The 12883-nt window shown below is 45.8% G+C and overlaps 1 protein-coding gene across 6 annotated transcripts in view; it reads right to left on the bottom strand.

Moving 5' to 3' along the window:
• LPP (LIM domain containing preferred translocation partner in lipoma) overlaps positions 1–12883 on the bottom strand; it is a 444094-nt gene that overhangs the window by 154827 nt on the left and 276384 nt on the right. For 5 of the 6 annotated variants that reach the window (XM_048863294.2, XM_048863293.2, XM_048863295.2 and 2 more), the window contains one exon: positions 6876–7577. In XM_048863294.2, the coding sequence (XP_048719251.1) occupies positions 6876–7577 (702 nt within the window). The remainder of the gene's footprint in view (positions 1–6875; positions 7578–12883) is intronic. The other variant, XM_048863299.2, reaches the window with a different exon arrangement.

Genomic DNA, 12883 nt, shown 5'->3' on the forward strand with positions numbered 1-12883 from the left:
CCCTTAGATTTTCTGCCCATGGGATCTTAACTACCAATCCTCTGCGTTGTTGCATTTTTTAAAGTCCTTATTCTGCTGCTCTCACTCCTTCCTTTCCTTAGGATCATGAGATATATTATTTCATGATCGCTTTCACCCAAATTGCCTTCCACCTGCAGATTCGTGACCAATCCCTCCCTGTTGAGCAGAATCAAGTCTAAAATGTCTCTCCCCCTGGTTAATTCCTCCATCTGCTGAAACAAAAAGTTGTCCCCACAACATTCCAAGAAGTTACTGGAAATTTTGTGTTTTGCTGTATTACTTTTTCCAACAGATGTCTGGTTAAAGTCCTCGATTACTACCAGTCTCATGTTTTGGGTATTTCTGTTATTTGTTCTAGAAATGCCTCATCTACCTCCTCGCCGTGATTTGGTGGTCTACAGCAGACCCCTACCATGACGTCATCCCTATTTCCCCCTTTTATCTTTACCCCGAGACTTTCAACTGGTCTGCCTCTCAACTCCTTTTGGACCTCAGAACAAATGTATATATTCTTTATGTATAATGCAACACCTCTGCCCCTTTTCCCCCTGCCTGTCCTTTCTGAACAAGCCTGTATACCAATATTCCAGTCATGAGATTTATCCCACCAAACCTCTGTGATGCCAATTAAGTCATAATTGAGCTTATGTACTAATACTTCCAGGTCTTCCCGTTTAGCCTACTTGCTACTCCTTGCAGTTGTGTAGAGACACAGTAGATTAGTATTACAATCCCAAATTTACAGAGGAGCAAACTGAGGCAGCTGCCCAAAGCTGCACCCTGAGTCAGTAGCAGGTCTGGGACTACAGAGCAGGAGTCATGAGGACTATACCCCCTCACACAAAGACAATCGATGCTGAATACTGTATGTAGGCTAAGACGATAGAACCCGTAACTACCAGACTGCAACACCAACATAATTCACTTCCCAATTGTATCTCAAAATGTATCAGTATATTTAAAGGCTGTTTGGTTATCAAGGGTTAAACACAGTCAAATCAGAGCCCTTAAATAATGTCAAGGCTGCCCCTAGTTGTATCATGTATGGAGGCATTGTCCTCAGATTATTTTAAGAAGGAGGAAGAAAGAACATCCAGGTATTATGTCAAAAGCCTCTTGCTCAATTATTCCTCTCGTGCTGCTAATCCACTGTGACAGTCTAAAGACTTACACTGCAAAAACCATGCTCTAAAGCTGTAAATTTAAGTTGCTTTCTTCCGTAGCTCACAAGCCTTTGCTGACCTCACCTACTCCCACAAGCACACACACTGTCACCTTTCACATCAACTAACTGAGCCGGTCATACAATTAACAACTCATTTTTTTACTATTTCAGGAATGCAATTCCTAACTGACTACCACGAAGCATTCCTCTGTCCTCAGCCGCTTCCCGTTTGTGAATGAAACTGAAGTTTCTAAGCCCAAAAGGAAAGGAAAGTTTACGCTGTGAGGGGGGATCTACGAGTGTGTTAGGGTGCCGTACAGTTCACATTGGATCCCTAGAGATAAGGATGAACATGGAAAAGTCTAAATAATTTTTTATAACACTTTGCACTTCTGAAAGTGCCTTTTCATCTGAGAGTCTTGAATGGCATTACAAAGATTACTTTGCAAAAGCTCACAACAGCCCTGAGAAGGAAGTATTACATATCCCCAGTTGTAGATTGGTAAACTGAGGTGCACAAAGGTCAGAAAACTTGTCCAAGGTCACAGAGCAGCGCTGAGAATAGAACCCAGGAGTCCTGATTCCAACAGAACCCAGGAGTCCTGATTCCAGGAGTCCCTCATCTCAGTTCTAGATACACTGCCTCCTTCTTTCTCCTCCTTCATTTTATCACCACATAGGGTCAAGTTCACCCAGGGCCTGTGCTGGAGTCCAAAGCTCAGACATTGACCTATGGCCTCTCTGCGGTGAAAAGAGCTCCAAGGAGGGGGTCGTGGTAGAGCGAGGCAAAGGTGGCTTGAGGGTGGCTGTCTACCTTCTCTGCAATGCAGAGAACCAGGCAGTTGCAGGGAAGCCCACATCCCTATGCCATCAGGAGGGAATCTGGCCCACTGATTTTATTAATCAGCAGAGACTGAAACATCTTAGTCAGAGGATTAACAGCAAGAGCACGAGTCTCAGTTAAAACGTAACTGCCGGGTGCACCCACTTTATGCTGTGTGAGTGATGGGAGACAGTATCTTTCCTCCCTAAAAAAATTATTACACCCGTACAAGTGGAGTGCATCAATCGTAGCCCAGGACACTGGTGAGCAGGCGTCTCGGAGCTGAAGATGGAACATCCAAGTGAATGCCTTCGCAGAAGATTTTCAGTCAGCTGGACACCCTGACTCACGCAGCGGCTTGGGAAGAGTGAGAGGCAAAATAAATAAATACAACTGCATTATCTAGGCACCATTTTGGTCACTGGAAGCTTCATGAGACCATCGTTACTGCCGATTCCAGAGGGAGATTCAGAAATGCCTACTGTGGCACACGGCAACAAGACAAACTGGTTTATGCCTGTTCTCTACAAAGTGGTCACCATTAAAACCTTGCTAAGAGGGTTAGATAATTTGTTAGCTTTACCTCATTGTTTGCAGCAGTCTCAATATTTACTATAGGACATACCTAGAATACTGTAAATGCTGAGGTGGTGTTTAAGGCAACTGGCATGTTTTCAGGGTGCCTGAGATGCTGTTGAGGTACAGATTTTGTGTAGACGAGGTGTGTTTTGTCCACCACCTCCCTAGGTAACCCATCCATCCTTAGAGGTTTTTAAGGCCTGGCTTGGCAAAGCCCTGGCTGGGATGATTTAGTTGGGGATTGGTCCTGTTTTGAGCAGGGGGTTGGACTAGATGACCTCCTGAGGTCTCTGCCAACTCTAATCTTCTATGATCCTAATTCATGCCTTCCTGCCATCCCTCCTCTGCGTCCTCGTTTGACTCCTGATCAGGAGGAGTACAAGGTACTGGCTGCACTGAGGTGGAGCTAGAGGTAACCTTTGTTGAGGTAACTCTTGATGAGCTTTTCCCTTAGCTCGCCTGTGCATGTAAGGTTAGATACTGGGCCGTACATGGAGACGTTGGCTGTGTTGTCCAAAGGTTTCCTTAAGTACTGATTAGATTAGACAGTGCTTTAGGCAGGAGGTAGCTTTTCTTCTTGAAGGAAGTATTCACAGTCTCAGTTAGTAAGAGCCAGGACTGACTTTCACTTTCCGCCTGGATCAGAGCCTCAGGCGTGGTGTGGTTTCCCTGCAGTGCTTCCAGGACTTACAGTGAAGGATCCAGATTTGGAAAGGCAAGGTGTAACATTACTGGGCCTGGGTCTGCTGTGTGGTTCCTGGTGTCCTGAGAGGCTGCCTAGGTGGCAGAAGGTCTCTGAGAAACAGGCGGATAGTTCATCATAGCATGAGGTGGTGGGCTCTGGAATTGAGTGAAGGCATTATGGGTTAACAAGGAGATTCGTGGCCTGGAATAGTACAGTGTGGATGTCTGTTGGCAGCTATGGAGGCAAGTGGTGGGGTGTCTTTGTTTCTGATATGACCAAGGCATAGGCTTCAAAGGATTCTTGGTGTTGGAGACTGTCTGCTACTGCTTGTGTTTTCCACAGCGGATAGTTTAGTGCCAAAATATCAGTGGGCTGTGGCTGATCAGTGGTCAGTGACTCATTATGGTCTTCTGTTCCGTAACTTATGAGTGGGGTGGAGTTACCTACAGGGATGTTTTTGAATTTGACTCTACGTAGGAGGGGGCAGAACGCAGTGGGAAAAAGGGAGGATCATGTGATAAATTTTATTTGTCACAAGGTTCCACATTTTAATCACATGGTTCTGCAACTGATCATATGGATATCCCCACGACATATGAAGCAGATTAGAGAGAGAGAGGCAGGAATTCCCTAGTGAAATATTAAGGTTTAAATGAGGGCATATGTTTCATTAGTTCATTTCCTAATTATGACTTGGGCATTAAAATTAAGAGAATTGCTACAAAAGGCAATTCAACAAAACAATTCAACACAAACTGGGACTGATCCGACTCATTTGGCATTTTCACTTCCTAAGTGCAACTCATTGTTCTGCGTGGGTTTTAAGGAACAGCACAGTCTTGGGTTTTTCGTTTGTTCCCATACCAAGCTAGATTTGCTTTGGATCAACAGCAACTTCAACCTGATTAGCAAGTGGCACTTTGCCTGCTCCTGCTTCGGGCTGTCAGAGACAGAACCACCAGCCGTGATCCTCTTCCCAGGCATGCTGCAAACCAAAAGCCGTTTTTCATCAAAAAACCGACACATTTTGAATGAAAAATTTCAGGCAGTTCTAGTTCTAGGCCATGGTGTGCAGCCGAGCTGAATACCACGTACTTCTGGGTGTTGCTGGATTTGTTACCACACCCCTTTCATTTTGCATGTACATTGCATTAAGAATCCACTAGTATTAATAACATTTAAAAATTATTTCATGCCCTCAGACATAAATTAATGTCCGTTTCTTACCCTGGTTTAATACTCATTTTACTCAGTTAAAGATCTCTATAAACAAACCTCAAACAAATGTGCCATACAGGTGTGTGGAGAGTAAACAAGCTAAGACCCCTTGTGCATCTAGTAAAACCAGCTGCAGCGATTTCTCCAATGGATGTCATGGCTGTAACATTTTCAGCAACTTTTCCTTGATATGAAATCATTCCAAAAAGTTAGTTCCTCTGAATAAGCCAGACTGCGAAAGTAGAGAGAGAAGATGCGGTCGAGTGAAACAATGCTGCTTTTATGGCCAATGACAAAATATTCTGATGGGGTGGGTGTAGTTATTGGACACTTCCTATTACCTTGGAAAATCTCCATCAATTCTACCCTGCTTCTTACTAATAAGTAATGCCCAGCTTCCTCCACCACTATTCAGGATAGCAGTCATGCCCATGCTGAAACTGGATAGCAAAGTGCCTTCGGCAGGCTACGAAAGAAATGAAATTCCCAAAGGGATTATGTATCAATAAGTGGAAAGCTAAATTGTCTTGTCCCTTCCAGCTTTGTATTGCAAATACGCCGCAAGACTCATGCTGTTCGTGGTGAGAAGCGATTTATGTTTCCATTGAGACACTGTACTCTGGTTCTTCTCTACTGCTTGGGACATTCCTTAGCTGATGTAAACTGACATCATCCCACTGACTTGTATGGAATCGCACCGATTTACTCCAGCGACAGATCTGGCCCAAGCAATAGAATTCTTTTAAAAAAACAACATCAGCTCTACCTAATATCAGACATGTGATATATATAGAGTCCCCTCCCCTCCTGAGCTCACAGCTCTGCAGAAGAGAAAAAGTTAATTAGTTAGGTTGCCAGCAGACTGTATTTCAAGGACTTTTATTTGTTGCTTTGTCTATCCTGACTTGAGAAACCCTGAGCTTCCCTGCTTTGAATAGTTCCTGAATTCAGGAAACTGGAATGAAATCTGGCGACTGGAAAAGGCTGTGTGGACCGACCGAGGGCAAGGTCGATGGGAAGAGCTTTTTGTATTTTGTTTTGTAACTATTTAGCATTTTTCTCTCAGCATTAAAAGGCTAGAGACAAGTTCTGCACCGAGGCAGATCGAGGCAGCCTTTGACAGCAGTGCTTTCATTGGTGTGGGATTTGAGCCCAGCTGTCTTCAGCCTTGGTGAGTGCAAAGCAATGAACGCACACAGGCATCGCTCCCGTTATGGGGAGGTTAGCGAACTCGTGTTAAAAGCACACAGTCAAGATAAAATCCAAATACACACTTACAATGGAGGGTGGAATTTGGCTCCACGTACATGAATCTCTTACCTGTGGCAACAGCAGCTTACATTTTACAAATTTACTCACTTTTCACCGCTGATGCTGTTTTCAAACACCTCAACAAGGCCTCAATCCTGAACCTGGATCTACAGAGCCAGGTCCCTGTATCCACAGGAACAGCTTTTGAAGGAAAATGGGCTCTGCTTGTGTAGACCTGGTTCCTGGATCAAGGTCTAAGCAGTGAAACCAGACAGGTGAGTTTAACTTTCTGTGTCTAGTCAGTTTCACATTAAGAGGCCTCTTTGAAGGGCTCCTTTGCTTTGACACTTGTTGGAACGGATGGGCAGCACACACGGAAGCATTTCACGGTCGCCAAGCTTGGTGTAGGAAAACATTTGTGTGTGGTTTCAGGGATAAGGATCTTTAAGCAATGATGCACAGAATCACTTAAACCAAATTTAGTGAACAACACTGTTTTTTCCCAGCTTTAAGCATGTGGACAGGAATAATTTCCCCTCTGGTAACTGGTGAACTCAACAGTGTACATGACCCCAAGTCTTTGTCAGTAATCTCTTAATCAATCTAAGGAGAACCAGGTCTGAAAGATCAGGGCATCATGAGGCCACATAATTACATGTCCTACTAATTGGGATGATGAGTTTTAAAGTTTCAGAGCTTAAAATCCCTCTGCCCTGCAGGGTGAATCCTGTTGAATATCACTGCATTCCTGAAATGAGACACAGTCACCCCACAGGAAAGGTGGAATTTCTAAGACCCCAGCACTTGTATTTTCAAATTCGATGGAAGTTCCCATTTTCTACCAGTCAGTTACCAAAAAAAAAAAAAAAAAAAGCCAGAAAGAGAGAAAACACCAGACTTGGCTGCTTTCTGTCCCCTTTGTAGCCCTATCTCGACAGGACACAAACATGTGGTTGGCAATCCCATGAGCTCAATACAGTGAGCTTAACATGACTGAAAAACCAGCTAACGTCTTCCAGCAGGTGAGCCGGCGCCTCGACGAGCGCCGTTCAATAACTACCAAGACTGAAAACCACACGGCTTTTGCCATGGGCAAGACCAGGCCTGAGAACGGCTGTCTGTCTCTCCCTTACCTTTGGCTGCATGGGTGGTGGAGGAGGTGTTAAGACCGGATCCGTAATGTAGGTCTTCTTTGTGCTGGGCGGTTGGTACGGCCCAGTTGGATTTTGAGCCATGGTGTTAGCTGTGGGATAGGCTGGCTCAGGCTTCCAGGTGTTTTGTGGCACATAGGATGGTTCCGAGCCATTTCTTCCTCCATATCCAGGGCCTGCAGGGTAGTAAAGATCTTGATACCGCCCCTGTGAAGGTGCATAGCCATAACCAGGCTCTGAAGGATGTGCAGGCTGGGGAGCATACCCATAGTCAGGGCCACGAGGCTGAGATGGAACATACTGTGCTGGCCCTGGGGGGCGTGCTGGCTGAGGAGCGTAGGACTGGTTTGGACCCAGGCTGCCGTACTGAACTGGCTGTGGGCCAGGTGGCTGGAAATGAGGGCTGGGCTGGGCCGTTCTCACCTGTACGTTGAACGCCGGTCGGGTGGGAGTGGACGCAGTGATATAAGAAGCTGGAACTGGTTGTGGCTGCGGTTTTAGTGTACCAACAGGAGTAACTGGGATTGGGGCGGGCGGAGCAGCAGGTTGCACTGGTGCCTTGGCAGTAGACTTCTTGGTGGCAGTGAGAGGCGGCTGGTTGGGAATGATCATCCGCTTGTGCCCAGTAACAGGGGTAGATCCCGGGGGAGAAGTAACTGGAGAGCCGGTGGGGAACCCAGAGCTCTGTGGAACAATAAGAGGAGAAAAATGCTATCACCAGCAAGAAGGAAACATACAACCGGTAAAAACAAGCAGCTAGAGTTAAATGGAAATAGGATTTTATAGCAACATCTGCACAGCCATAGAACCTGCTTCGTAAAGCAGGAATGTACCTGGGACTACACATTATAAAGTGGTAATAGCAGAGCAGGGGCAAAACCCGTGCAACAGAACAGAACGGCCAAGCAGGATATTTCATTTTTCTCTGGGATTTTGACTCTACAAAAATCTGCCTTAAACAAAAGCTCTTGCTGGAGAATAATACGAGGGGAACCAATGTGCATAGTTGTAAAGATTCCTGTAAAATAAGAGAGCTCTGAAATGGAGAGGACTCCAAACTGTGTTCGCTCCTGCTCACTGATAAGGAAGATCCTTTTAATACGCAGAAGGCAGTGCAAAGGGATGGATTAAAAGCAACTCCCATGGAAGTGTCCTCAAAGCAATACACATTACCCCAGATCAAATGCCAAAGAAAAATACAGAGCTATGCCAATATACACATATAAAGCCTGGTTCTGCTCTCTATTATGCTGGTGTGAATCTGGAGTGATTGCCGTGAGGTCAAAAGGTATAAATCTAGTGTAAGCGCAGAGTGGGGCCAGCGGTCCTGAAGGCTTAAGTCCTCTGAATCCAATGTGATCAATTTATAAGGAACAGGAGTGGGATTCAAGAGACAATGGTTCTGTTTACAGCTCTGCCATGGATGTGTTGTGAGATCAGGCCTGTCTCTGGGACTCAGTGGACAAATGCAGAATTAGTGAAACGACAACATCACAAGAACTGAGCAATAGACTGAGGGGATTTTAGGTCTCATGTGTGTAAAATATTTGTTGTTTTGGTTAAGACCTATTTAACCCCACTGCCTAATGAAAGGACACCTTTGCTGATGATCCAACAAATCAAAAAAGGGTGGGAAAGTTCTTAAAATTCACCTCGTTTTCCTCGTTTTCTTTTAAAAAGTTTATATATTTTCCCTGCTTTCATTATACAGGGGAAGAAGCAGAAAATTGAAGAAATGCAATTTTAAAAATTTTTTTGCTTGTCACTTTTAAATTGGTCTGAAATTGGTCTTTGAGGGGAGGAATAGCTCAGTGGTTTGAGCACTGGCCTGCTAAACCCAGGGTTTTGAGTTCAATCCTTGAGGCGGTCATTTAGGGATCTGAGGCAAAAATAAGGGATGGTACTTGGTCCTGCTGTGAAGGCAGGGAACTGGACTCGATGACCTTTCATAGAATCATAGAATATCAGGGTTGGAAGGGACCTCAGGAGGTCATCTAGTCCAACCCCCTGCTCAAAGCAGGACCAATCCCCAATTAAATCATCCCAGCCAGGGCTTTGTCAAGCCTGACCTTAAAAACTTCTAAGGAAGGAGATTCTACCACCTCCCTAGGTAATGCATTCCAGTGTTTCACCACCCTCCTAGTGAAGAAGTTTTTCCTAATATCCAACCTAAACCTCCCCCACTGCAACTTGAGACCATTACTCCTTGTCCTGTCCTCTTCTACCACTGAGAATAGTCTAGAACCATCCTTTCTGGAATCACCTCTCAGGTAGTTGAAAGCAGCTATCAAATCCCCTCTCATTCTTCTCTTCTGCAGACTAAACAATCCCAGTTCCCTCAGCCTCTCCTCATAAGTCATGTGTTCCAGACCCCTAATCATTTTTGTTGCCCTTCGCTGGACTCTCTCTAGTTTATCCACATCCTTCTTGTAGTGTGGGGCCCAAAACTGGACACAGGACTCCAGATGAGGCCTCACCAATGTCCAATAGAGGGGAACGATCACGTCCCTCGATCTGCTCGCTATGCCCCTACTTATACATCCCAAAATGCCATTGGCCTTCTTGGCAACAAGGGCACACTGCTGACTCATATCCAGCTTCTCGTCCACTGTCACCCCTAGGTCCTTTTCCGCAGAACTGCTGCCTAGCCATTCGGTCCCTAGTCTGTAGCTGTACATTGGGTTCTTTCAAGGTCCCTTCCAGCTCTATGAGATAGGTATATTTATTTTTTTAATGGTTTTCCAAGATTTTGTTGAGCTTTCTGCAGGGGAATGAATTCCACCCAGAATCAATTCTATAATCTAAGAGTCAATTTCAGCCTTAGTGGAGGCAGATGCAGCCTTGTTGAAGTGAATGGACCCCAGGCTGGTCTACAGTAAGGCTACGTTCGACTTTAGGCAAATATCTGATCCCACAGATTACCAGTCTTGTATGAGTTGCTACCAAACCCCAGACAGCAGTGGAAAGAGGGGCACTACAGAATTTATAGACCCTTCGTAAGTTGCATATGGAAAAAACCATTGAACCTCCTGTACACAACACACAAAGAAAACCAATAAAAAAGAATAAGAAAATCTCAAATTCCCTCTGCCATTAGGCAGAGAATTTATAAAGATTAACTAGCATAGAGGATTTAGGTGCGAACATTTCCAAGTGTGCTGTAGTGTTCTTAAACAACTTACAGCTGCGGAGGCAACTTTGGAGCAAACCCCAATTGTGAAGGAGTCACCATAAACAAATGTAGAGAGAGAAAGGAAAACATAGCACACACCTGACTCCAAACCAGTGAGAGAGGCGAAAGAAAACAAGGCAGTAAGCTTCAGCTGGAGAAAAATACAGCGACTGTATTTAACCCCTGACCTTCCAAACAACCATGGGATTCCTGGGAAGGACAGTAAAGTGAGCAGGGTGGAAAGATGCGGGAGTGAGCATAGAGAAGCTATGGGGAGGAAGTGACTCAGGGCCTTGCAGGTGAGGAAAGGAGCTTTTTTGCTCACCTAATGAGAAACTTTGCTTGTTGCCTGATCTATTGCGCCCAGTGAATGTGGCATTTAAGCCTGAGCATGCTAGAAACTTGCCAGTTTCTCCACGTATTTTGTTCTTGTAAATGAATAGGTGTCCACCTACTGTAATGGGATGAAAGGGCCGAAACACAGCAGAGCGTAAGTACAGTACCCCCAAGAAAGTGCTTTTTGCGGGGCAGAGTGGGGAGAAGCTGGATAATGTTTTAATGACAATGGGCTATTGGAGGAGCGGGGAAGGGGGAGAGGCCCTGTTCACCAAACCCGTGCACAACTTCTGGGTTTGAAAAACAGGCTCTGAGAGAAGATAATGAGGAACTATGGCAAAAATACAAGTGTAGTTTAAATCTGCACGAAAATTCAACAGTTTTAACCCTTCCAAACCACAATATGGGATTTTTTTCCCCTTTTTTATAACTTCATTTAGTGTGTTGATTACAGACCTTCTTCTTCCACCACCGCCCCCGAAGGCCAGAAACAAGGGAGACTTGGTGTTTCACAGGGAAAGCACTCTCCATCCCAAACAGCACCCTGTGCTTGTTGACTGGGGAGATATAGTCCAAAAAGGGCCCAGAATGGAGACCAAATGAACAAAGAAAAGAGCACAAGGAGCAGCTCTCCCTCTCGCAATGTGGTCTAACCATGGTTAGAGCAGGGGACCGGGAGCCAGGGGACCTGCGCTGTATTCCCTGCTCTTCCCGAGTCACTCTGTGACCTTACACAAGTAACTGAGGGGTGTACTGTGTCACTCAAACCACAGCCAGCATTCAGATGGAGGAAATCTGCACCAGGAGGAGTCATCAGAGGCATTCAGCATGACTCACCCTGAATTCCTCTGGCAGTGTTGGGGGAAGAAGGGGCAAAACCAGTTAATAGGGTGTGGTCAGAGAAAGGGGGCAGGGCTATGGCTTTTTGGGAAGTCTAGCACTGCTGAGAGCATAAGGGCTCCCTGGGAGGACAAAGATAAGTCCTGTGTCTGTCTGTCCCCTGAGCAGGGGCAGAAGGAGAAAAGGTCTCTTGACCCGCACAGGGCCGGCCACTATCTGGTCTTCAGCACCTCTGGTTACACACACGACTATTCATCAGTATCTTAGCCCTCATTCTGAAATGGGGGTTCTCCAGGTTAAGGTAACACAAAGGTGGTAAGCCAATCGGAGCTGGGGATGGTGCAGGATTCTCTCTCGGGTGGTTCATATTTAAAGGCACCGCAGAAGAAGGGATTTGAAGGAGGAGAGGAAGGTGCTCAGATACCAAGGGGACACGCATGATCATAGAATCATAGAATATAAGGGTTGGAAGGGACCCCAGAAGGTCATCTAGTCCAACCCCCTGCTCAAAGCAGGACCAATTCCCAGTTAAATCATCCCAGCCAGGGCTTTGTCAAGCCTGACCTTAAAAACCTCTAAGGAAGGAGATTCTACCACCTCCCTAGGTAACGCATTCCAGTGTTTCACCACCCTCTTAGTGAAAAAGTTTTTCCTAATATCCAATCTAAACCTCCCCCACTGCAGCTTGAGACCATTACTCCTCGTTCTGTCATCTGATACCATTGAGAACAGTCTAGAGCCATCCTCTTTGGAACCCCCTTTCAGGTAGTTGAAAGCAGCTATCAAATCCCCCCTCATTCTTCTCTTCTGCAGGCTAAACAATCCCAGCTCCCTCAGCCTCTCCTCATAACTCATGTGTTCCAGACCCCTAATCATTTTTGTTGCCCTTCGCTGGACTCTCTCCAATTTATCCACATCCTTCTTGAAGTGTGGGGCCCAAAACTGGACACAGTACTCCAGATGAGGCCTCACCAATGTCGAATAGAGGGGAACGATCACGTCCCTCGATCTGCTCGCTATGCCCCTACTTATACATCCCAAAATGCCATTGGCCTTCTTGGCAACAAGGGCACACTGCTGACTCATATCCAGCTTCTCGTCCACTGTCACCCCTAGGTCCTTTTCTGCAGAACTGCTGCCTAGCCATTCGGTCCCTAGTCTGTAGCTGTGCATTGGGTTCTTCCGTCCTAAGTGCAGGACCCTGCACTTATCCTTATTGAACCTCATCAGATTTCTTTTGGCCCAATCCTCCAATTTGTCTAGGTCCTTCTGTATCCTATCCCTCCCCTCCAGCGTATCTACCACTCCTCCCAGTTTAGTATCATCCGCAAATCTGCTGAGAGTGCAATCCACACCATCCTCCAGATCATTTATGAAGATATTGAACAAAACCGGCCCCAGGACCGACCCTTGGGGCACTCCACTTGATACCGGCTGCCAACTAGACATGGAGCCATTGATAACTACCCGTTGAGCCCGACAATCTAGCCAGCTTTCTACCCACCTTGTAGTGCATTCATCCAGCCCATACTTCCTTAACTTGCTGACAAGAATACTGTGGGAGACCGTGTCAAAAGCTTTGCTAAAGTCAAGAAACAATACATCCACTGCTTTCCCTTCATCCACAGAACCAGTAATCTCA

Source organism: Caretta caretta, chromosome 9 (genome assembly GCF_965140235.1).
Source record: "Caretta caretta isolate rCarCar2 chromosome 9, rCarCar1.hap1, whole genome shotgun sequence".
NCBI classification, from domain to species: Eukaryota; Metazoa; Chordata; order Testudines; family Cheloniidae; genus Caretta; species Caretta caretta.